We start from the raw sequence: 26,289 nt of genomic DNA on the forward strand, positions 1-26,289 counted from the left end.
GATTAAGGAAATCATTGACAATGGGAAGTCTCTTTTTTTTTTTTTTAAAGATTTTATTTATTTAAGTGAGACAGCACAAGCAGGGCAGAGGGAGGACAAGCAGACACTTAGCCAACTGAGCCACCCGAGGCCCCAGGAAATGCCTCTTTATAGCAGAATTTCAGCCAATAAATGAAGAAGAAAAGAATTAGAATATCATTCTTTTATATCTCCTAATGAAATAAGGGATCTGGGCATTGACCGTCAATGGCTGCTGACATTACAAAAAAGAGACAAGCATCATGTATCTCCTGATAAAGGTATACAACACCAGGATGCCTGGGGGCTTAGTCCGGTGAGCCTCTCAGCCTTTGGCTCAAGTCCTGATCCACAGTCCTGGGATCGAGTCCCTCATTGGGCGCCTTGCTCAGCAGGGAACCTGCTTCTCTCTCTGCTTTCCACTCCCCCGGCTTATGCTCTCTCATTCTGTCTCCATAAGAAATAAATAAATAAAGTCTTTAAAAAAAAAAAAAAGCGCACAACACCATCATGAAATAGGTTTCTTAGAAAGAGAGAGTGAGCCTAGGTGGCTCAGTGGGTTAAAGCCTCTGCCTTCGGCTCAGGTCATGATCCCAGAGTCCTGGGATCGAGCCCCACATCGGGCTCTCTGCTCTGCAGGGAGCCTGCTTCCTCCTCTCTCTCTGCCTGCCTCTCTGCCTACTTGGGGTCTCTCTCTCTGTCAAATAAATAAATAAAATCTTTAAAAAAAGAGAGAGAGAGAGAGAGCAAGAGAAGAACCTGAATCTGATCAGGCTTCTACATCAAATTACAATTTACAGAAAATACAAGGAACAGAGGAATATGTTAATTAATACCTCATGGATACAATCAACAAAATCCAACCTATGGGAAATTCTAGAGAGCAAACAATCCAGTTTTCTTAGGAAAAAAATTGCAGGAAGAGGGCAAAAAGAAATGGAAGGAGAAACCAGAGACAAGAATTGGAAAATAAAAACTTAAAAAACAATACCAATTATTGATATCAGCTCATTAATTGTGTAACACTTTACACCTGTGTTGCATTCCTCTATCCAAGAGCTCTTCAGGAAACACTGTGGTAAGGACCAGGTACTGTATTTGGTGTTAATTAACAGTAGTGAACAAAGCAGATAGTTTTTTACTGTCAGGGAACTTAGAACTAAAGGAGGAGCCGAGACAGTAATAAGTAGCCAAGATGTAACTTCAATTTTGTGGCGAGTGCTAGGTAGGGAGTTGTCTACTGAAGTAGCTTGTCAAGGAGGGCGTCTCTGAGGAGAGGTGATATTGAAGCAGAGACTGCCAGGTGAGGAGTGTGGAAGGGTTGCGAGGTGGGGGGTGGCAAAGCAAGGGAGCGGGTTAGGAAGGGTGAGCAAGGAGCGTTTCAGGAAGAGGAAGTAGGAAGTGTGAAGTATGAAGGCCCTGAGAAGGTGTGTTTGAACTTGGTATGTTCCAGAACCTTAAGTTACAGTACAAAGTGAAGCCAAACAGGCAAGGGGGAAAGAAGATGTGAGCCAGAGAGCCTGACAGAACCCAAATCATAGAAAGTTTGGATTTTATTTTCAGTGTAATAGGAAAAGGCCACTGAGGAATTGAAGCCTTGAAAGCCTTTACTGTAATTTGCTTCATCGGTTCCTTACAAGCATGTGGATTGTTTCCAGTTTTGTCACTAACATAAACAAGATCAGAATGGAAGCTTCATGAAAAGAGAATCTTCTCTGTTTTGTTCGTTCATATATACTCTTGTTGCAGAGCTGGGCACAAAACAGGCTTTCTGAAAATTGTGGTTGAATTCACGAATGCTGCAAAGAGTACGCGGAGATCTTTGTATATCATACTCATTCTCGTCGAATCTATTTCTAGATGTGAAATTGCTATTTTAAAGAGTGTGTATATTTACATTTCTGCTTTTTAAACAAATTACCTTCTGAAAGGTTACACGAATTTACACACCCCTAAGAGCATTTTTAAATTTAAGACAAAATACTCATTTTTCTTGAGTTTGTGTAATCAATGGCTTTGGGAGTATTGGGTGAGTCAGTTCCCGGGATGCTTTGAGATGTTTACAATTCTTGGTCAGTTGTCTTTTTCTTTGAGGCGGCGGGGAGTGTGGCCAGTGTTTCTCTGTTTGGCTGTAGGCTGACAAAGGCAGACTGTGTTTCTTTTGTTTACCTTGGTATCCCCAACACCTTAACATAGTGGGTGGCCCGTCATAGCACTCAGTGAATACTTGAACTGTTTTTACTGCCGCTCACCGCCAGAGGCTTCCAGTGCTGGTGAGCGAGCCTGCAGTTAGTTCATGGAGCACGGAGGATCCTGAAAACTGGGGTCTTTTAAAATTAATGAAATGAATTGTCAGTGTGTCATAAGAGACAAGTACAGCCCAGTGCTAAAGGGCAAAGGTTCTGGAGGAAGTTTGACTCCTGGCCCTACTATCACCTCCATTTTCTCTTCTGTAAGATGAAGATAATAGTAGAACCTTCCTCATGGGGTTGTGAGAATGCAATAAGGACATGAAAAGTGCCCAGAATTGTACCTGAATCATCAAACTCAGTAAATATTACGTGCCCTTATGACGATACTCCTTTGGATCATTGTTAAGCATATTTTTCTCTTATTTTTAATAGCTAGAAGAAAAACTCAAGGAAAAAGTTGATGTAAGTCTGATTGAACGGATCAATCTGACTGGAGAAATGGATACGTTCAGCACGTACGTACCTTGCACATACTTGCTTAAGGCCTGCCCTTTACCCCCCACAAAGCAACATGTCTCGGGCTGTCGGCTTTAGGCCACCACAGAACCTAAGAGGTTTCCAGGGCCCCCTGTTGAATGAGGATTATTCTCCAGCAGCCAGTGAGAAGAAGCATCAGAAGCTAGCACGGCTTTCTCCCATTTGCCCTGCTCAGATGCAGTCATTTTTAGCTTACGGGGTCTTTATTGTTGCCCTATCTAGAACAACCAAAGAGAAGAAATCCTCCCTTGACCATCCCTGCAGGAAGGTCAAGTCCAAGGCCTCCTGTCTGCCCCCCACGCCACCCCAAATCCACAGAGGGCCAGCCCCACCTTCAGTGTCTTAGAACACAAAGTGTGAGCTGCTTGATTTTAGCCAGGTGGGGGGGGGGGATGGTTGGGGTAGAGGGTGTCTGTCCAAGAAGTTCAAACTGTAAAGCCTTCTCAAAATAGTTCTTTCACTAATGTTGCTTTGCAGTATTTTTGTTGTGGTCAGTAAATGAGATTAAGGTAGGCCATTACTAAGGAAAAATCAAGATTCTCCTCTTAGGTCATTTCCTCTCCTTTTCCCAGCATTTTTTTCCCCCAAGTGTCATTTAAACATTTTGAGCAAACAGGTGCTTTCAGAGGAAGAAGTGAAGGAGGGATTCTGAGTGGAGTGATTAGGGAGACTAGCTGTGAAATTTTTCGACCTGACTCAGTGGGGACGCACCCAAATCAGACCAGGACATGCAAGCAAGAATGGAGAGCCAAGACGTTCCTCGTTGTCAGCCATTCCTTTTTGAAAGCAAACTCGAGTTTTTCTGATGAAATGATAAATCTGATTTTGATATGGGTGCCTAAAAGATTTGGCAGGGGCTGTGTTAGTCATTCAAAAAGCTATTTCTTTAAAGTGGTGACCTCTGGGGCGCCTAGGTGTCTCAGTCATTAAGCATCTGCCTTCCGCTCAGGTCATGATCACAGGGTTCTGGGATCAAGCCCTGCTTCGGGCTCCCTGCTCAGCGGGAAGCCTGCTTCTCCCTCTCCCACTCCCCCTGCTTGTGTTCCCTCTCTCACTGTCTCTTTCTCTGTGTTAAATAGATAAATAAAAATTTAAAAAATTATTAAGTAAAGTGATGGCCACTGTAATTTGTTTGTTTGCAGTGTCATCTCTAGCAGCATCCAGTTGTTGGTCCAAGATCTGGATGCTGCCTGCGATCCTGCCCTGACTGCCATGAGCAAGGTGAGGTTGGGGAAGCGTTTCTTCTTAGACCTCCAAGAGTGACCGCAGGTGCTTGCTATCATCCCTGGCCGGTGGCTTCTTCGGGTTCTTCACTGCTTCAAGTGTCAGCTGGGAGGAGACCAGAAGGCCTCCAGGAGATGAGTTTATCTTGTGCTTTAGTCCAATTGCTTGTCCTCTGAGAATAAGACAGGGAGTAGGTATGTTTGGTAGGTCTTTGTTGAGCATCTGACACATTCGAAAAACCTTAAAGGGATCTCACCAGAATGGGCGTTTTTGTTGATGCTTACAGCAGTAACTTCTGACTCTTTCTGAGCTCCAGTATCAGCACAATAATATTTGATCAGATTGTGGACCTTGGTTTCCTACTGTCATTGTGGCGCATCGGTCGGCTCTGTCCCCTCCTGGAGCACATGCTGCCTCATGTTACTGTTCGGCTTTGATGTGCCCTTTTCTTCCTAAAAGTATCCAAATTCCTGAATTGCATGGACCATACAGCCTATGGAAGACTCTCTTGTTCATTGATTAATTAAGCTGGAAATGGGCAGTTCTTTCTTGATTCTTTAATCCAAATAACATGAAGCTGTCTACTCTAGAATTTCTAGAGCAGGGGTCAGCAAACTAAATAAGTTTTTTATTGCAACATGGCCATGCTCATTCATGTATATATTATCTGTGGGTGCTTTTGTGTTACAATGGCCGAAACACTTAATGAGTAAGTCAGTCATGAGACCATATGGCTCAAAAAGCCTAAAATACTGACTGTCTGGCCCTTTACAGAAAAAGTGTGCCAGTGCCTGTTCTCGAGGTATCAGACTCTTGTAGTAGTCTTCTGGAGAAAGAACTTCTCTGGAACCCACTGGACAGTAGCAGAGTACAGTGGAAAAAACACTGGCTTTGGAGTCAGATGGACCGAGATCTCCTCATTCTTCCTCTGGGGGTATCGAGCAAACAACTTAACCTCTTTGGGCCCGGGTGAACCCATCAATACGTGACATGCAGCTCTCTGTCCCCCAGTGTTGCGAGGACGGGGCATAAAGAAAGTGACTGGCCTGGTGCCATTCCGTGTTGCTGCTCTTTCCCTCCTCTCAGGAGGGGTGGCCGTGTCACGGGGTTGTGTAAGCACACATTTGGTCTGAATTTAGTTTTGTAGTAGATTGTAAATATTTAACAAAAATAGGATGAAAACCAAAACTTAAGCTGCAGGGTTTTATGAAGCTAAGTGGGGAGTCCTGAATTGCTGATGTCACAGAGTTTCGATTCAAAAGATTCCTCCTTCCACCAATCACATGTGGATGTGTATTTCCAGGATTCTCAGTGTTTATGATTAGCACATGAGCAGGCAAATTGAGGCGAACTCATTTTCTTAAAGGAACGTGGCTCTGAAGATTCATTCTTTGGGCTCTGATTATCCCCTAGCTGCTGGTGAACATTCACTGTGTCTGCATGTGATCTGTTCCAGCTGCCATCTCTCCTGGACTGCCACACACTTTAGATCGGAATGCAGCTGGTAAAAAAATTTTACATTTACCAAAGGAAGAGTGGATTTTTTTTTTTTTCCCCGGTAAAATAACAGTTGTAGGGGAGTTTAACACTCCAGGTGCTGCTTATATGAACTGTCAGTTCATTAGTGGATTTCCCTTGCACTCCCCCCACCACCACCCATTTCTCCCCAGACCCACACCAGCAAATATTAACAGAGACCATACCTCCAGAATCTTTTGTTTATATCATAGGAAAACCACAGACTAGGGAACGCAGCAGCTGGGAGACCATTACTCTTTGTCTGAGTCTTCTGGAGTTCTAGTGAAATGAGATCCATGTGATGAAAATGACCAGATATAAACAAGCCAAGTGGTCACAGATTGATTCAACACACACTCAGTTATTTGTGCCTGTGTCCTGTTTTGTATGGTTCTTTAGGACTTCTTAAAACTTCTGTGTTGCGATAATGCTTATTTTTGTCTCCCAATTCCATCATTTTTGCCGCTAGTTGGGCAGTTCAGTTCGGACTCTACCCACCACAGTGCAGGGAGCTGCAAAGCTGGGAAAGACATGGACCTCACCCCAAGGTGCTTAGATTTCGGAAAGTGTGGGGTAAGAGATGTGTGAGATGAGAGGACTGCTCAAATAACAGCAGTATAAGGTCTGGGGAAATCACTACTGTAAGAAAAGTACAAAGTATGCCCTCTTTTAAAAGAGGAGATAGTTCATCTCTCTGTTCGTATCAAGTAGGGAAGCGAAGAAGGTCTTCTTGAGGAAGTGGCATTTAAAAAAAAATTTTTTTTTTTTTTATTTGACAGAGAGAGCACGAGCAACAGAGGGATAGGGAGAAGCAGACTCCCCGCAGAGCAAGGAGCCCAGTGGGGGACTCGATCCCAGGACCCTGGGAACATGACCTGAGGTGAAGGCAGAGGCTTAACTGACTGAGCCACCCAGGCATCCACTTTGCCCATTTTTAATTGGGTTGTCTCTTTGTTGAGTTGTAAAAGTTCCTTTATGTCTGAATACTAGACCCCTTACCAGATTTATGATTTGCAAATATGTTCTCCATTTCTGTGGGTTGTCTTTTCACTTTCTTGATTATGTCCTTTGAAACACTGAAGTTTTTAGTTTTGTTGAAGTCCAATCTTTGTATTTTTTCTTTTGGTGCTATACTTTTGGTGTTCTATCTAAGACACCATTGCCTAATCCAGAATTACAAAGACTTATACCTGTATTTTCTTGTAGGCTGTTTATAGTTTTAGCTCTTACATTTGGGCCTTCAATCCATTTTGAATTAATTTTTGTATATGGTGTGAAGTAAGGATTCAACTTCATTCCATTGTGTGTAGATTTACAGCCATCCCAGTATTGTTTATTGAAAAGACTATTCTTTATGCATTGGATGGTCTTAACACTCTTGTCAAAAATCAGTTGATCATAGATACACGGGTTTATTTCTGGACTTTCCATTTATTCCATTCATCTCTATGTCTGTCCTTAAGCCAGTACCACACTGTTTTGATTATTGTAGCTTTGCGGCAAGCTTTAAAATCAGGAAATAGGAATCCTCCTTGTTCTTTTTCAAGATTGTTTTAGCTATTTTGATCTCTCGCAGGGGTGCCTGGGTGGCTCAGTCAGTTAAGCATCAAACTCTTGATCTCGGGGTTATGAGAGCGAGCCCCATGTTGGGCTCGACACTGGATGTGGAGCCTGCTTAAGATTCTCTCCCTGTCCCTCTGTCCCTCCCACCCCTTCTCTCTCCCTCTCAAATAATAATAATAATAACAACAAGAATAATAATAATTGATCTCTTGCAGTGTCACCACTTTTTTTGGTCTCCCCCACAGTGTTCTTCTCCCTAAAGACACCACATACCTAGACTGCCTCTCTATTTTGTTATAGCTGTCTCCCCTGTTAAGCTTTGAACAGCTTGAGGGCTGTGTCTATTCATTTTTGGATCTCCAAGGCATAGCTTAACATATGTAGTTATTCCCTGAATGACTTGGAAGGTAAAGAGGGCAAGAAGAAGAAAGAACTAAAGTTTGGGGACACTCATTTGACCAAAGAATGGTGACAAAGTGAGATACAGATGACCCTAGGATGGAGCTGGTAGACATAGAGTGTGTTTATAGGAAATGGCAGGATCATAGATTGAAATGTTTAGGTGCATGCAAGGGCTGTTGAAGATATGGTGCTCCTTGATAGTACTCAGTAACAGGGCTCCTTTTTTTTTTTTTTTTTTTAAGTTTTTAAAATTTTATTTGTCAGAGCACAAGCAGGGGGAGCGGCAGGGAGATGGAGAAGCAGACTCCCCACTGAGCAGGGAGCCCGATGTGGTGCTTGATCCCAGGACCCTGAGATCATGACCCAAGCCAAACACAGACACTAACCCACTGAGCCACCCAGGCGTCCCCATAAAGAGCTTCTTACTTTATTTATTTTTTTGAAGATTTTATTTATTTATTTGACAAAGATACAGCAAAAGAGAGAACGCAAGCAGGGGGAGAGGGAGAAGCAGGCTTCCCACTAAGCAGGGAGCCCGATGTGGGGCTCGATCCCAGGACCCTGGATCATGACCCGGGCTGAAGACAGCCGCTTAAGGACTGAGCCACCCAGGTGCCCCAGGGCTTTAATACTTTAACAAGTAGCATCCTGTAGCTGATTGAAGGCAGGTCAGAAATAGGAAATGCCCACATCTAGCTATTAGCTCCCCAACTAGAAACAAGAACCCTGCTGCTGGAAAAGGAGAAGAAAACAGAGTGGCATAGCTTGGCAGAAATACACCGGAACAGCCTTAAACAGGCCAGGCCCATATGGCGGAAGTGAAATAAGAGAAAGAGTTTAATGAAGTTCTTCTCTCTGAAGTTCTAACTTTGAGATTACAGTAATGTTGTGGGTAAATTATGTCAAAATGACCTTTCAGGCTGCTTTCCCTCCCATATTGCTTTATTTTCTTAGATGAGTTCTATGAGATGATAAGTTATTATTTATGGAGCACTTTACCAGGAATCAGCACCCAAATGGAGTATCTCATTCAATTCTGACAATAAGTTTACAAGGTACCTGTATTATTTCCTTCTTCCTTTCCCGGATAAGGGAGCTTACTCAGAGAAGTCAAGTCCCTTGTCCCAAATCTCTTAGCTAGCATGTGCGAGATCCAGGATTCAAATTCAGGTCTCTCTATGGAGGATTGTACGATGCCGTACATACAGAGTAAGAGTAAGTCCTTTTGGCAAACGTGGAAACTGAAGCAAAAGTAGCTTAAGTAAATCGCCTTAAAGTGGAAGGGCCCTAAGTTGGTGTGTGCCTGGTATTGTTGGATTTATGTAAATAGTCATGCTTCCCTCGTCACGAGCTCTTCAAGCATCCTCAAGCATCCACAAGCATCCTGTTTGAGATTTGTCTTCAGCCCTTCTCGATCTGACACCATGGCTTTCCTACAGGGGAGAAAAGAGACTGAGTCGCCAACCCAAGTATTCTAGTCTGGGTATTTCTCCCTGAAGAGCAACGAACTGTCATTCTAGTGAGTTTATTTTCTTTTTCATAATATGCCCAAAGCCATGTAGCCTTATAACAGTGAAGCCAGAAATAAAACCAAGTCCCCTGATTCTTGAAAAGGCAATTGCTTGGGATGCCTTAGTGGAAATATAAAGTTCTGTCTTTTAAATGTAAATTCTATAAATCCTTAGCAATTAGCTACTGTAATTAGGCTTTTTAAGTAGGATTTTTTTTTTAATTCTGTGGCTTCCTTAAAAAGAAACCATTGGTCACATGGTACCTTCCTCACTATGTCCTTTTTCCTAGGGCTTCTCACATCACTAGGTTAAAAGAATCTCTCTGTCCAACATTAAACACACTTTGCTTTTGTCCATTAATGATAGTTTTGGGGGGGGGAGAAAAAAAGAAAAAAAAGAAACTGAACAAATTAAATTTCCAAACCTTAAGGTTTGGCATGTAATCTCTATTCTATTAGGTTTTAAGATTGTGAACATGTACTAATTTAGGAGGCTGCATTACTATCCCCCAAAGACATTTTGAAATAGCTAGAACAGTTCTCAAATCTGTTCTCATTTTCCTCAGTCATTAAAATGTAGATCTATTTCAGGAGGCCCACAGAACTCTATGGTTAATCCTCAAGGGGCTCTAGGGTGGCTCAGTCCATTAAGCGTCTCCCTTGGATTCAGGCAGTGATCCCAGGGTCCTGGGATCAAGCCCCGCATCAGGCTCCCTCAAGTTCACTTTTCCACTTATAATCAAAACATATCTTTCTTTTTTTAATAGAAGAGATTCCTTTTTTTTTTTGTCTTTTACGTTCTTTTTTTTTTTTTAAGATTTTATTTATTTATTTGACAGAGAGAGATCCCAAGTGGGTAGAGAGGCAGGCAGAGAGAGAGAGGGAAGCAGGCTCCCTGCTGAGCAGAGAGCCCAATGCGGGGCTCGATCCCAGGACCCTGAGATCATGACCTGAGCCGAAGGCAGAGGCTTAACCTACTGAGCCACCCAGGCTCCCCAAGAGATTCCTTTTTCATTATGACCAAAACATATCACCTTCATTGTAAAAAATACAATTCTTTTAAAAGAAGAAAATTTAAATCACTCATAATTAATAGATTTATTTTAGTCTTTTTATGCATATATTTTAAAAATATAAGTTCATACGGGATGTGCTGTTTCATAACTTTTTTCCCATTTAGCAGGTTTTTTTTTTTAAGATTTTTTATTTATTTATTTGACAAAGAGAGAGATCACAAGTAGGCAGAGAGGCAGAGAGAGGGGGAAGCAGGCTCCCTGCTGAGCAGAGAGCCCGATGTGGGGCTCGATCCCAGGACCCTGGGATCATGACCTGAGCCGAAGGCAGAGGCTTTAACCCACTGGGCCACCCAGGCGCCCCTCCCATTTAGCAGGTTTTAATAGTTTTCTATGTCACTCAATTCAGAGCTACAGTAATTTATAGTGATTGCATAGTTTTCCATAGTACAGAGTATTTGTTGTTTAAATAGTAACAGTAGGTTAACATTTACCATGGAATTAATACCTGTCAGGCACTATGTTAAGAGCACTCCATGTGTCATCTTTCAGTAACTGTATGGATTATAGATACTGTCATCCCAGTTTTACAGCCAAGAAAACCGAGGTTCAGAGAGGTTGGGTAACTTACCTGGTTGGACAGACAGTATTAGAACTCTGGACTGGCAGACTCCAGCTTTCCTCATAGGTATTCTAATGTACTCTTTCCCTTAAAATGTCTGTGATCAACTCACTTTTGGTAATTATTTCCAATTATTTACATTCAAAACAGTCTGGCAGAGCACCTGTGTGGCTTAGTCAGGTAAGCGCCTGCCTTCAGCCCAGGTCATGATCCCAAGGTCCTGTGGACAGAGTCCCGCATCGAGCTCCCTGTTCAGCCAGGAGCCTGCTTCTCCCGTACCCTCTGCCCCACTCCTGCTTATGCTGTCTTGCTCTCTGTCTTTCAAATTAGTAAAATCTTGGGATTGATAACAGGGTAATGGTTATTGAGGAGGGTACTGGGTGTTATACATAACTAATGAATCACTGAACACTACATCAGAAACTAATTATGTACTATATAGTAGCTAGCTGAACATAGTAAAAAAAATAAATAAGCTATATGATAAGAACATAAAAAAAATTAAGTAAAATCTTAAAAAAAAAAACAGTCTGGCAATAGACAGCCTCACGTATGTGGGTGACTATGTGGGTATTTTCTAAACATTCATAATTATTAACATCAGATCATCCTGAAGGGAATTGCAGAGATCAAGAGCTATGTAAAATGCTAAAATTTTTGGTTGAGATTTCCAAAAGGTTGTACAGGGGTGCCTGTGTGGCTCAGCCGGTTAAGCATCCAACTCTTGGTTTCAGCTCAGGCCATGATCTCCCTATTGGGAGTTGGAGCCATGAGGGGAGCTCAGAGGAGAGTCTGCTTCCTCTCTGCCCTCCCCCCTCCCCACGTGCACGCACTTGCGTGCACTCTCTCTCTCTCTAATCTTAAAAAGAGAAATGTTACACAAATTGACCTTTCTGTTGGCCTAGTAGTGAGTAAAAGATACATATATTTATCTTCTTAAAGCCTTTATTACTCCGCTTTCTATTCTGAATCTTCTTGATTTTCCCCTTGAAGTTAAGGCACGTGTGTCTTCCTCCTGTCACTGCCATCACCACCACCAAGTCAGCTGCGTACCTACAGCCTCATAAGTAGATTTTGCTTGCTCCAATGCCTTCAGCTAATGTCACGTTCATTTAGGGTGGTAACACTTTCGGAAAGCAGCATGGTAAAGTGGAAGGAGCATGGACTCTGGAGTTAGATGTCCCAACTGCTCGACCTCAGCCCTGCTAACTTTCCAGTTATGCTTCATTAGGCAAAGCACCTCTTATCCTCAAGTCTGTCTTATCTGTAAAGCAGGAGTAATATTACCTCCTTTATTGTTATAGGCAATAAGTTAATGTGAAAATGTCAACCACGTGATGCATGATCACACAGGTGCTCAAAAAATGTTCCTTCTCCCTTTTTAATTCCCACGCAGTGTTCGATCCACTGCTGTGCACGCACGAGGTACCTATAAATACATCAGATGCTTGTTGCAGGAGTAAAAGTAGCCCAGACGGGCGTTCGAGTGCCTGTGAGTTGCCTGGGCAAGGGCGTCCTTGGGGCCCAGTGGCCCGGCAGCCTAAACCACAGCAGTAGACTCCGATTGTCTGAAATAGCCCCAGAATCCACATGTGTCAGTCTGGGTTCTCTATCTCTAGTTCCATGCTCAAAATGAATAGGTAGGAATTTGAATTTGAGGAAAAGTAGCTTCTCAGGAGAGGCATCTCTCAAGCTTCATACAGCAACAGAGAAAAACAAGGTCCGAAGTAAACTGATTTCGGAGCTCTGTTCTCTGATTGGTGGACTGGTCAGAATTCTCTGCTGCAGTGGGCTCTCGCTAGGAAGTGATTATCTCCCCGGCCTTCCCTGTAAAGTGGTGACTAACATCCATCACACGCTCGCTCCTCAGGTAGCAGAAACCCGGGTTGCGGCCCTGGCCCCACAGTCTCTCTCTGTACCTTAGTGCAGTCATTTCCTCGCGTGCTGTTTCTGTGAGTCCTGCATCTTAATCACAGCTTCTTTGGCAAACTGTTTTTCTTGTTTATACAGGAAGAGTCCTATGAAACCCCACCCAAACAAAAAGCACAAAAGGAAAACCTCTTTAGTAGGGCAGGGTAAATTTTAACTGTCAAATGCAAAGTTTACCTGGAAAAGCTGGACTTTTATTCCTACTGATGGCTTTTCATGATGTTTGTTCCTCTAGTACAAGCTACTTTTTGTTGCCTTTTTTGAAAGAGAACTTTGCTTCGTCACTGTATATTTCATTAGCATCTCCCTGAGAAACAAGGCTTACCTTGCATTAAAGCACAGTAAGTGTTTTTGTTCCTTTTTTTAAAAACAAGCGTCTAGGAAATAGCCTGGTACTGTAGTGCTTGGGCTTTAGACAGACTTCTTGTCTCTGTCCTGTCATTTACCAGCTGTGTAACTTGGGGCAAGTTACCTAACCTCATTAACCTCATTAAGCTTTGGTCATCTACAAGATTGCTGTGAGAACCCAATGAGCTCATGTGTGAATTGTAAATTAGGTGATGTATGCAGAGTGCCAGGCGAAGGGACCTGCCTATGGTGGGTCCTCATGTCTGTATCTTGGGCTATTCAGGTTACAGCTCAAACCTTAAGTCATCTGGAATGGGTGACGGCCAGCATCAACCCATCTGAGGTAGTGACTGGATGGAGTCATTGCTAATTACATTTTGCAGATTTTTCTTTTCTAAATAGTAAAACCAACATCAACTTTCATTGTTCTCCAGCAGCTTAAATGGTTTTCCTATGTCATTAAGCTGACTTAAATTTAAACTCACAAATCTACTTTGCTTTTGCTAATACTTCTTTTAATTTGACCAGTAGAGTCGTAACTGGCTAAGGTATTAAAGCAAATCAGATCTTTTCACATATATTGCAAATGTGGATGTGTACTGGCATGGCCAGTGGTGATAAGACGGGTTAGCTCTCCAGCAGGAACTCGGAGTCCGTCATCCCACTCTCTGTCTTGCTTCAGAGTTGCTTTGTAGCCAGTGACAGGCCACATCCCCACCTCCTTTTACGGTTGTCTTCTGTCAGGTAATTATCTATTAACTTTTGAGATGTTGAAATACAAAATGCTGCCAACTTGGACAGTAGTCATTCATGAATAGTCATTCATGGCCATTGGAGGAGAGGGGCATTGAACTCCCTTCCCAGATTCCGTGTTTACCCAGAATGCTCTGCTCCAGGTGTTGCTACGGACCTGGGGAGAAGATGAAGTATAGACATTAACAGCATCTGTCAGTTTTGACCTCACCCTGTGAGCTTATTTAAGCTCCTCACCTAGGATGCTCACTGTTTGGATGGGTCAACTCTCTGAAATCAGATGGGAAAAGAAGCCTTTTGAATAAGATAAAAAGATAATGAGGAAAACATTACACATAACCAAAGCATTAGACTATAAAGTCAGTTCATACAGAACTTTCCACTGTTACTCCATTGTTTGTTTCTGATTCTCCCCCATAAAAAATTTGGGGACCTTTTTCTCTCTGGCACTTTGTTGTGGAACCTTGCATAAGACTGAACGTCTCTAGGGCTTGGTTTTCTTATCTCTAAAATGAAGATGGAAGTCCTTCCTGCTTTTTTATATGCTTACACATACCTAAAGCTTTTAAAATATAAAATATCTGCTGATTTGACGAAACATTAGGACAAAACATAGAGTCACTCAAGCTTCCCAGGCACTGGGGAGTCGTTCATGCACAATATGATTCTTTTAAAGAAGTTCCTTCAGTATTGAATTTTTTCCTTTCCCCAAGAGCTCTATTAAAAAAATGGTGTTTTCTTGCCAGAGACATCAGGGCCTCAGAACTACTGCCCTCCTTCTATGAACATATTATATGGTGTGTGTTTGGCTTCGGATCTTTTTAACAGACAGCCCAGCTCTACTCGGAGAGGCTGACTCAGCAGAACTCCTCCTGGACATTCCTGCTCTTTTCAGGATTAAAGTTCCTATTTGCTGCCTGCTCCGCAGGCTCTCTTCTCCTTCTGTATCCAAGGCGGGAGAGGCACTGTAGCCTTGTGTCCTTCCCTGTTTTACTATAGACATTTTCCAGAGCTTTTCTCCCAACTCTCATATGGTTAGAGCTTGAGCCAAGCAGGTCTCGCTTTTGTGTTCACAGCTTGCTCAGGAATCACTCGGGTCCTCTCAGTGGTGCTGGTCTGCCTGGCACCTGCCATCCACATAGTCCCTGCCCCCCTTTCCCGCCCTCTTCCTCATGTCACTGTCTTACCTTCTGATCCGCCCCTTCGTAATGGCCAGGGATCTTCTTTTCTTTCCCTTGGTGGAAACCCCAACAGAATCTCAAAGGTTTTAGGAGTAAGGTTTGAATGTTTTATTATGGAAAAATTTCATTTGTGTGCAAAAGTAGAGAAAACAGTGTAACAGACCTCATGGACCCGTCACCCAGCTTCACTAATCTTATTTTATCTACTCCTAACTCTAGGTTATTTTGAAGTTAAGTCACACATGTCACATCAGGTGCAGTTCCCTTTTTTCAAAAATCCTCCCCTCTTCACAACTTACTCGAGAGAAAGACCTAAGTAGCCCTCATCCGGGTTTCATTTCACTTAGCCCCAACCAGCTCCATTCTCCCAAGCTACAACGTGCTCACAAGTGGCTGCCCCTGCCCTGTCCCCCCACACCCCTCTTCTGACAGAACAGGACAGAATAGCCACCTGCCTGGTGAGGGTTCCTTTACAAGATGGCCACCTGGATGGGAAGGGAAGGCTATTTCAAGCATCAGAGGGACAGGTTAAGAAAAGATACCTAAGTCACACCTCAGTGGCCAGGATAAGGTGGGCTTACTTGTTTTTATCCACAGTCAGCCACGTCAGACGAGGTAAGAAGCACTGCCCAAGATAAAATGGTGGTTACGAGGCTAAGCTGTAGCCTCATTGCCACTCTGCCTGCCCCTTCTCCTGGAACGGGTCAGACTGTCCTCCTGTGAGGGATCTAAAGGTTTCTCTTCCCCATCTCCATTTTCAGATGCAGTGGCAGAATGTGGAGCACGTTGGTGACCAGAGCCCTTATGTCACCTCTGTCATTCTTCACATTAAGCAGAATGTTCCTATCATCCGTGACAACCTGGCTTCCACGCGGAAATACTTTACTCAGTTCTGCATTAAATTTGCAAAGTAAGTCCTGAATTCTTCTTCTTTTTTCTTCTTTTTTTTTTTTTTTTTTTTAAGTAGACTTCATGCCTGGAGCCCAACTCTGGGCTTGAACTCATCATGACCCTGAGATCAAGACCTGAGCCAAGATCAAGAGTTGAACCCTTAGGGGCACCTGAGTGGCTCAGTGGGTTAAAGCCTCTGCCTTCGGCTCAGGTCAGGATCCCAGGGTCCTGGGATCGAGCCCCTCAAGGGGCTCTCTGCTCAGTGGGGAGCCTGCTTCCCCCTCTCTCTGTCTCTGCCTGCCTCTCTGCCTGCTTGCGATCTCTGCCTGTAAAATAAATAAATAAAATCTTTAAAAAAAAACACACACACAAAAAAAGTTGAACCCTTAACTGACCGACCCTCACCCCACCAGTGCCCCTGGAACATTCTCATCAGTGGGTTATTTTGAATGCCGTACTTACCACCCATATGCTCACAATTTAGGTGTCCCACCGTCCAGCTGGGGCTTATTCTGGTGCCTGTAGGTGAGCTAATTTTTTGTATCTCAAAGAAGCATAATAAAACTAAATCCACTACTTAAAAAAGTTGCGGACAGCAGTAACAGCATGAAGACATCAACCAAATGAAGACAAACTCAGAAATGAGTTGGGGAAGCTGTTACTTTGAATGATGTGGACATAACAGTGTCCCTGCTTCCCTACAGATTTGGATAATTAAAATTATTTTTCAGTGATTTCATGTATATTGTTTGTCTCTCCAACTAGATTATAAGCTTTTTTAGGGTAGGAACCCTTGTTCTATTTCTTTTAAGCCTCCACTTCCTCCTTCCCCACAGTACATACTACTGAGACTGCCAGAATTTATTTGCTTCTGAATATCCTTGAGTCCAGGGAAGGTACTGGAAACCGGGCAGAGCAAGGCAGGGGGTTCCAGTGCCAAAGGAGATGAAGTGAACGCTTGCACTACATGTCTTTCTACTACATTCTCGTGTGTGGCCATTTCTGGCTTGACATTTGGAAATAGGGAAATAAATGGTTTGGTCCCTTGCCAGGCAGCATCTGGCCACAGCACCATTTCCTCGGAGACCAGGCAGTGTAGAGGGTCAGTGCCTCCTCTGACCAACGAGCAAACAGGCGTTTTGGCACACGTCTCAAGGAAGGGGCTTCAGGAACGTCAGCCTATTCCGAGCTACTGTGTTTAGGTTGTCCTCATCCCAGTCCCAAGGTGGGGATTTAGGGCTCCAGGTTTCTACTTCCCCAGATCTCTGCTGGTTTGTATTCAATTAAGGCTTGCTCTCCCCCTCACAAATAAATCCCTAAGGAACAACAATTATGGGGGGGGAGCTTGTGCATTAGCTTCAGTTTCCAGTTTGTCAAGAAAGGATCGAGTGGACTCTCCAGGGAGGCATTAATATTTGCAATATGGCGGATGACCCTGGAGTTGACATTCCCTTTGCTCCCTGAGTGCTCTTCAGTGTGTGTTAAAGGCATTGCTGATAAATCACGTTGTGACACTCCCATATCCTGGGTAGAAACAGTGTCTCTGCAAAATTTTACTGTGGCCAAAAATCTCCAGTGCGGTTGCACAGGGGTCTGACTGAGCGAATGTCAAAGTGAGTAAAGGGTCCATCTGCTTAGCTAGTCCCGGCTTCAGTCTCACGTTCTCTCGGAGCCCTTAAATTTTATTACTAAGCTCATATTTGGGTGAGCTAGGAATAGGATGCCCGTCTCTCACATCTGGAAAAGTTTAACCCCTGACAGAAAAAGTGGTGTTCTGATTTAATCCACAGTACCCTCTCTAACTTGTAAAACCCCAGCCAAGAGGAGAAACTTCAGCAGTAGTGCTGTGGCAAGATGCCTCCCCAGCAAGGGCCGCTGCCACCACCCCGCACAACTGGGGAAGCCCCGGCCATTCCCCGGTCACACTGCCGGGACTTCTCCCCTCCCCGTGACACATTCCTGGTCCCCGTATTTTCCTCACCCCACTCTTGCAGCCTCGCACCCAGAGCCAACCGATTCCAGGGTACAGTCTAGAGAGAAGTACTTCGGTTATAAACTGTGTGTACCGTTGCGATTCGTCATAAATTCAGTGTCACATTACTTGTTTGGCTTGCCTCTGGTTTCGAGCCCTGAAGAACCCCTTCTACATGGTCCCCGTTCTCCCTCCTGATCAGCAAACCTCCCCCTAGACTTGATCTCTGGAGTTAATCTTTCTTTCTCTTTAACTTCCTGTCTTAGCTCATCAATGTGAGGCCGTAGTTGTTTGCTTTTGCCTCCATTTGGTCTCTGAAGCAACAGCAGTCTTTCCTGTTTAGACATCAGAATCACCTCTCGATTAGAACTACTGTTTGAGGGCTGCCTGGGTAGCTCAGTGGGTTAAGTCTCTGCCTTCGGCTCAGGTCCCAATCTCAAGGTGGTGTGATCCAGCCACTTCCTCTGCCCCTCCCCACCCCAAATAAATAAGTAAATCTTAAAAAATAAAAAACTGCTGTTTGAACCACAAGCAGCTTCCCTCACCACTAAACTGATTCTCTTCCATTCAAGAGTGGGGACGATAAGACAAATCTCTTAATAGTGGTTTAGAGGATAAAATGAGAAATCATGCATAAACTTCTGGTAATGTGCTGGTAGCAAGGTCACATTCAAACGTGGTAGCTACTACCATTTTAATTTGTTTTTATTTATTCTTTATTCAACATGCTGCCATTTGAGCTCCTACTATGTCCCAGACACAGAATTAAGTGCTTTGGCTTAGTAGACATGGTCCCTGTTTTCATTTGCCTTACAGTCAGGTGGAGGGAAAAAAACATGCAAGCAAATAAGTATGGTAAAGAGGGTTATATGCTAGGCTAGAGGTCTGTGGGCTCTGTGTAGAGTATGGTGCAGGTAACCAAGGAAAGCCTTCATAAGGAGAGAAATCCTTGAGCAGGGTGCAGGATATGTGTATGTGGTGACCCACAAGATCACAGGGAAGGGCATTCTGGGCACCAGGGGCAGGGTAAGCAAAGGCACAGAGAGGCATTAAGTAGCCCGAAGAATCAAGCATAGGATGCCTCGCTCAGCATGATACGGCTGGGGACAGAGAATCAAGACAATCAAGGAAGGCTTTGTCTGTAGGCGTTATAAGAATTAATCAGGGAAGGGTCTTGAGCATGTTTGCCTCCGCAGCAAATCCCTTTGGCAGATGATCGTTGCAAAGATGAGGCTGAAGGCAGCAAGACCAGTTAGGAAAGAATTGAAAGAGCTCAAGTGAGGAGAGTAAGGGCTGCAGCGGTGGGTGTGGTCAGGAGGGTGGGGAAGTTAAGGGAAAGACTGCGAACTGATTGGTACTGGGGTGGAAGGCAGAGGGAGCAGCCTTGGGGAACTCCTGGTTTCTGGGTTGGATGACTGGGTAGGTGACCTCTGGTCCACTGAGCCTGGGTTCCAGGGTGGGGCCAAGTCCTGGATATGCTGGGATTGAGGGGCCAGTGCCATTCCAGTGAGGTGGCCGATACGTCATCAGGTGCTAGCAGGCACAAATGTGTAGAGAGATCGGAGGGTGGGAGTCATGGCCCTGAGAGCAGCTTTCGCGGAGTGGGAGAGCAAAGTGCTAGCCAGCACTTTCTCTTGACCTCCAGTCCTGTTTTATTATCACTCCTTCCTTGGTCATGGGCCCTGTGTTCTCCTGGTCAGTCCATCCTGGGTCTGGCTTCGGTGATAGGCATTTCTTGTTCCTACACCTTCCATTCTGCACCTGTACAACAGCTTTCCCTCCTCAGGCCCTGCAGTTTTTTCTAAAAAGCCCTTCTGACCTGTTAAAATTCCTACTCCCTTCCCCCAACCCAGCTTGCCCTTCAGTCCCCAGTAAATTTTTCAGAGACCATGAATTTTTTCCCTTGTTCTGACAGTTACTCCCTTAGCAATTATTTTCTGTCTTTGCGTTTAATATCCTGTGACTATCTTCACTGTCGCGTCTGTTAGGGTGTTTTCAGCTGATAGTAAGAGGAGCTGTGACTTAAACTCACTTGAACATGAGGTGAGCTTTGTATTTCGTATAACCAGAAGGTCAGAGGTAGGACACATCCAAAAATGGTTGATTCAGTGGTTCAGCAATGTCACTAAGGACCCAAGTTCCTTACTCTACCCTGCTCTCCTGGGGGCTGGCTTCATCCTTAGAATGATGGTAAAATGGCTCTCGCTGTTGTAGCCAAACATAAGAATACCCTGAAGAAGAGAGGACGTCTTCCCGCAGCCATGCAGTGAAGCAGTGAAGTCCACTCCTGCGGTCGGGGTGGCTGGCTTAGGTCATGTCCCAACCTCAGGACCACCAACAGTCAGTCAGCACAGAAATGCCATGGTCTGACTGGCTAAGACTAATTAGAATTCCTCTCTGCAGTTTGGGAGGGATCAGCTTTTCCCCAGCATCCCAAGACCACATATACCTAAATAAAACCACGGTTTGGGCTGGAAGAAACAGAAGGCTCTGGTTGCTGGGAGGCGATAATAGCATCTACTTTGATTTCTGTTTTCTTGTAGAAGGAAGTAGGGCCTTTAAAAAAAAGTTTCTGCGTTTCTTTACCAAAAGGAAAATAAGCCTGGGGTGCCTGGGTGGCTCAGTCTGTTAAGCATCTGAGTCTTGATTTCAGCTCGGGTCATGATCTCAGGGTCCTGAGATTGAGCCCCAAATCGGGCTTTGCACTCAGCGTGGAGTCTGCTTGTCCCTCTCCCTCTGCTCCTCCCCCTGTTCGTGCATGCTCTTTACCTCTAAAATAAGTAAAATCTTTTTTTTTGAAAAGATTTTATTTATTTGACAGACAGAGATCACAAGTAGGCAGAGAGGCAGGCAGAGAGAGAGAGAGAGAGGAGGAAGCAGGCTCCCTGCTCAGCAGGGAGCCTGATGCAGGGCTCGATCCCAGGACCCTGAGATCATGACCTGAGCTGAAGGCAGAGGTTTTAACCCACTGAGCCACCCAGGTGCCCCTAAAATAAGTAAAATCTTAAAAAAGAGAGAGAATAAGCCTAATTTGTCCCTTTTTTTTTCCCCACAGCTCCTTCATTCCCAAGTTCATAACCCACCTCTTCAAGTGCAAGCCAATTAGCATGGTGGGAGCAGAACAGGTGAGATGAATCTTACGGCTTTTGTCCTAGGTCAAACACAAATCTTTCTAGTAGGGATTTACCCTGGAGAAATCAGATTGCTGATTTCCCCTGTTTGGGGACAGAAGGATGACCTGGCAGCTTAATTCAACGCTTATTTAAACCATTTTTGTCGAGCACCTACTACGTACCCAGGTGTTGTGCTGGGCGCAGGTGTACCACAGTGAACAAGATAGAAAAGATCTCTCCTTCGAGGTGCTCACACCCGGGTAAGAAGAGATAGATAAGATGTGAGTTAATAAATAAATGAGAAGAGAATTTTACCTTAAGTATGCTAAAGGGTATAAAACTAGGTTCTGTGAAAGAATATCTTAGGGGCACGAAGGAGGAATGGCTTCAGATTGGACACTCCACGAAGGCTCCTCCAAAAGCTGGCGCTTGAGAAGAAAGAAGAGTGAAGAGTCCAGGCAGAGGGCGTGGCAAAGACTCTGATTATTTTGGGTCCTCTAGTTGCTGGGTAGAGACACTTCTGAGTATCAAGCAAAGAAAGGCTTATCCTTTTGGTATTGAGACGCCGGTCATCTCACCCAAGAAGCCTTCTGTGATTAACCCCACCCTGTTCACTTGAATTCTGTGCTCTGCGACCTCTGCTCACCTCACCTTGTGTCACCTCAGCGCTGATGGGCTGAAGTATGTGCTGCAGCGGAGCCCCCTCTTTTCGGCCATCACCTATCCAGACTGTCTGAAATTTGAGCTGCTTGGATTTGGAGAACAGTTTAAACTACCTTAGAAACAAAAACAGTAATACTCAGCCCCTAATTCTTGATAAACACCTATTCAGATACAAGCTATTCATGTCCTGACCTTAAATGATTCCCCTGTATTCATTAAAAGAAATCCTCTCTAGACCTCTAGGTAGCAGCCATTTTACCAGGTAGCAACATCTCCCTTAAAAACGACATTTTTAAGTGAGATGATGTAATTCAAGACATTTCCGTAAGTCCTGCTCTTCCACTGAGTTAGTCAACTTGGCAGAGGCTCAACTGTTTCCCAGCTCAGTGACTCGCCCTCACCCTGGCCCTCAGCATTGCTGACCCAAGTCATGTCTCTGGAAGACAACAAGTTGGCCTATGCCCCAGTGCATCATGGATCCCTCATGAGATATCACAGCCAGAGATGCAATAGCTGTGAACATCAGGAATCTCTTGACTCTGATACATGCCCTGTTTCTCTACTCTATTTGTAAGGGCCATCGCCTTCCTAGCTTATAAAAAAGCAGAATGGTGTAAGCATGAAGGTCCTGGGGTCCAGAATGATGCAGGTGTGCAGCTGAATCCTATCTCTGCGACACAGCAACTGCTCGTCCTTCAGCAAACCTCCCAGCAAGTTAGTTTCCTCATCTAGAAAATGGGGATTGATCGTAGTCACGCCTTACAGGGCAGTTGTGAGGATTGAACAAGATCGTGCACATCAAGTCCTTGATGCAACGTCTGGCACGTGTACACCTTCAGCAGAAGCTGGCTCTTGCCGATTTTCGCTTGCTCAACCAAGAACATGACTTTGTTTCTGCTCTCAATACCCGCCTCGCCTTCCCATGACATCTGGTTGCTACTTGCTGTAGCTGTCTGGCTGACCAGTTTTAAAAGCCAGAGTCCAAAGTGTTGTCTCAGAAAGCTTCCTGGGAGGTTGCATAGATCCAGACACCGACTATAGAGTTTCAGTGTTTTGCAATTCTTGACTCTTGAATGTCATAAGCATAGAGCTAATTCTGTCCGTTGGAGATGGCAGAATAATGCCCCAGCATGTCTCCGGTCATTAGTACCTGTTCGCTGGGAAATCATTCTGTGTGCCTCACTGTTGTGCGTAATCAGAGAGGATGTGCAGTAATGATCTCTGTATCTAAGAGAAGCTCTAGAGGTAGGAGTTCCTAACGTTCTGTTTCTAGATTTGACGAAGCCACTGGAACACAAAGTTGCCTGTTGGGAACATGTTTTTGTGAGTCTGCAGCTTTGCGTGGGCCATGCTAGCCGATTGAGTGTCTAATAACCATGATATCTTCATATTGTCACAGAAATCCAGTATCCTACCTGTGCTGCTCAGATTTTCTCTTCTTCAAAAGAATGGTAAAATAATCAGCTTGGGAGTCAAAGCCCATATCTTCCGAAAAACAGCAGTTTGGCCAGAATTAACTCCTGCTTTGAGATGTGGATGAGAAAACCATCTGCGAAGCTGGATTTTACTTTGTTCACAAGGCAAATGGAAGTGTGTGATAAGGGAGCCCAGCCCGGAAGTGGGCATGGGTGGGAACTAAAGGGCAAGGTGACCCGTATTGGATACCCACATGAAGTTCAGGTGTAGGCGGGTCCACACTTGCCCTGAGTACCTGGGCTGAGAAAGCGCCAGTCCTATAGCTGGAGGCGTGGTTACTTGGGCAACAGAACCAGAGGAATCAGGTAGTTTACAAAGGCTGCAACAGATTCTGACTCAGGTCTTGTAGCAGCTCTAATCCAAGCTTTCACAAAAGTTGTGGAATTGAAAGCCAAGATTTTGCCCGATCTCACCTGCCTTTGCTTTGCCACAAAGGCACTAAATCCTAAATTTAGATTATCTTCAATACTTGTGCCAAAAATAGGAAAGGAGACATTTCCCTGCTCTTTATTCTCTTCCTGATTACTATATAAAGTGAATTATTTATCTGTGGACCCCAGAGTCCTCTTGAGCAATGGCAGGGTCACATGGAACTGAACCGTACCAGTGTTTGTAATGCTTCTTCCTAGATGGTGATCTTTCAGAGATCTTACAGGATTTGCAGGGTCATCAATTAATCTTATGGCGATGGTATCTGTGACTGAGCACACAAGAGAAATACAATCCATTTGCACGAACTTACCATACAGGAAGCAGCACAATATGGTGTGGGGGGAAAAGGATCCCAAGACTTGAGCTCTAGTCCTTACTCTGCTATTAATGGTCCCTGTGATCATGAGCCATTGCTTCCCTGATCTAGGCTCAGTTTCCTCATGTTTAAATAAGAGCACTGAATCAAACTCTCACATGCCCCTTCCGGATGTATCATATTACAGAGTCTGAAGTATCTTGAGCAGTGTATTGCCTGTGAAGCTATTTTCTTTTCCTTTATGTTGTCTTCATATACATACTGACCCTGTTTTTATTGTGGTAAAACATACATAACATAAAGTTGACTATCTGACCACTTTTAGGTGTACAGTAGTATTAAATCCCTTCCCATTGTTGTGCAGCTCTCCACCAGCAGACCTTGTCATCGTCTTAAACTGAAACTCCATTCCCATGAAGCAGTAGCTTCCCATTCCTTCCTGGCAGCCACCATTCACCTTCCTATCCCTGTGAAAAGACTGCTCTACGTATCTCATCTGAGTAGAATCATACATTATCTGCCCTATTGTGTCTGGCTTATTTCACTTCAGTGTGTCTTCAGGGTTTATCCGTGTTTCAAAATTTCCTTCCTTCTTAAGGCTGAATAATATTTCCATCACATACACATACACACACACTACATTTTGACCATATTGACTTTTTAAAAATTCACAGAATTCAAAATCATCTGGAAAAAAAATATTTAAAGCAAAATTTAGATTTTTTTTTTTTTAAGCCCAAACACCAAGGAAAAGGAAAAAGAGAATCAGGTAGTATGTGCATAATGGCAGTTGGAAGAATGAGAAAATAGAATGGTTATTCCTGGGCGCAGTTCTCAGTAAATCTCCTCTAAGTGTGGAGTTCAGCACACCTTTTAAAAAAGCAAGTGGACAGGGTGCCTGGGTGGCTCAGTCAGTTAAGCGGCTGCCTTCGGCTCAGGTCGTGATCCCAGGGTCCTGGGATCGAGCCCCACGTCGGGATCCCTGCTCAGCAGAGAATCTACTTCTCCTTCTCCCTCTGCCTGTCGCTCTGCCTGCTTGTGCTCTCTTTCTTTCAAATAAATAAAATCTATAAAAATTAAAAATAAATAAAAAAGCAAGTGGATCAATAACAGTGTAATTCCCATAAGCGATAGATTTAAAAACTCACCTACCACCGCCTCAGCAAAGTAGCAATAGAAGAAAGATGGTTGACTCTGATAAAGGTTTTATACAGAAACTTAGGAGAGGGGTGTACATTACAAAGGCTAAATCCATTTGTCAGAATTGTACATCCCAGTATACGTACGTTTTACCCCCCCCAAAATTAAGTGAAGGATAGAGCACTGACAGCAGGGTTTCTCACCCTCTGCACCGTTGACATTTCAGGCCAGGGAACCTTCCACTGTGGGGCTGTCAGGCGCATTGTGGGACGTTTGGCAGCGCCCCTCACCATTACCCACTAGCTGCCAGCAACACCGTCCCGATTGTGACGAGGGAAGATGTCTGCAGACATCGCCAGACATCCGCGCACAAGGGAGGGTGCAGCCAAATCACCCCAGTGAGAGCCGCTGGGTTAGAAGCATAGATGCAGTGTGATGAGAATGACGATGTCTTTGGTGGCAGTGGTGTGGCGGGTACATAAGGAGTCACTGTACTATTCTGTGTACTTCATATGGGTTTAAACCTCTCCATGGTAACAAAATTTACCAAAATAGTAATAATAACAACAACAGCAACAACAACACTCATGTTACCCTACTCATGAGTAATCCAAAATAAAATTTTGAGAATTGACCTAAAACCCCATGCTTTCTGAAATTAAACTAGCTTCCTTCTGTATTTTTTGACTGTAGAACTTATGTTCAGGGGCACCTGGGTGGCTCAGTCAGTTAAGCATCCAACCCTTGATCTCAGATCAGGTCTTAATCTCAGGGTCGTGCATTCAAGCCCCATGTTGTGCTCCATGCCGGGTCTGAAGCCTACATAAAAAAATTTTTTTAATTTTAAAAAAATTTTAAAGGACTTACGTTCAGAAAAACTGAATTTTCTCCTTCCAGTTTTTGTGTGCGTGGGCTACTGTCCCAGTCGTGAAGGTTTCTCCCTTTTGCACAGCACTTTTCTCTTTCTGTAGAGCTTCTTGAATCTACCTACCCTATCACTCACTTTCCTATGTGTCTTTAAGCCGTGGCCCACCTTGATTTCTATGAGCCCATCCTCCCACTGAGAGCTTGAAGCCTTTCTATCACTCAGCCGGAAGGGGTCCTCCCGCTGTACCACACAGAGTGAGGAGACAGACAATAGCCACCCCTGCAGAGGAGTTTAAAACCAACAGCAGGATCACCTAGGCCATGGAAATGGGAGGACCAGGCAAGCTTGCGAAATCAAGGAATCAGTTAATGAAAAAAACATTATGATAAACCTGTTTGATGATCAATTATAGACAGATTTTCTCTTCACACTAGGAATAAGACGAGGATGTCTGCTACCACCATTTCTGTCTAGCCATTTCTCTCCTGTATTGCCCTTGAAGTTGTTGTTCAGAACAATAAGACAAAAAGAAAATTAATTCTTAAAGAAATAAAAGATAGGTACAGATTAGAAAGAAAGAAGCAAAATTGTCATTTTTCACAGAGAAA

The 26,289-nt window shown here is 44.1% G+C and overlaps 1 protein-coding gene across 2 annotated transcripts in view; it reads left to right on the top strand.

Moving 5' to 3' along the window:
- VPS53 (VPS53 subunit of GARP complex) overlaps window positions 1-26,289 on the top strand; it is a 136,617-nt gene that overhangs the window by 97,368 nt on the left and 12,960 nt on the right. For both annotated transcript variants that reach the window (XM_045985091.1, XM_045985092.1), the window contains 4 exons: window positions 2,643-2,725; window positions 3,890-3,968; window positions 15,572-15,720; window positions 20,729-20,798. In XM_045985091.1, the coding sequence (XP_045841047.1) occupies window positions 2,643-2,725; window positions 3,890-3,968; window positions 15,572-15,720; window positions 20,729-20,798 (381 nt within the window). The remainder of the gene's footprint in view (window positions 1-2,642; window positions 2,726-3,889; window positions 3,969-15,571; window positions 15,721-20,728; window positions 20,799-26,289) is intronic.

This window comes from Meles meles, chromosome 18 (assembly GCF_922984935.1).
Source record: "Meles meles chromosome 18, mMelMel3.1 paternal haplotype, whole genome shotgun sequence".
NCBI lineage: Eukaryota > Metazoa > Chordata > Mammalia > Carnivora > Mustelidae > Meles > Meles meles.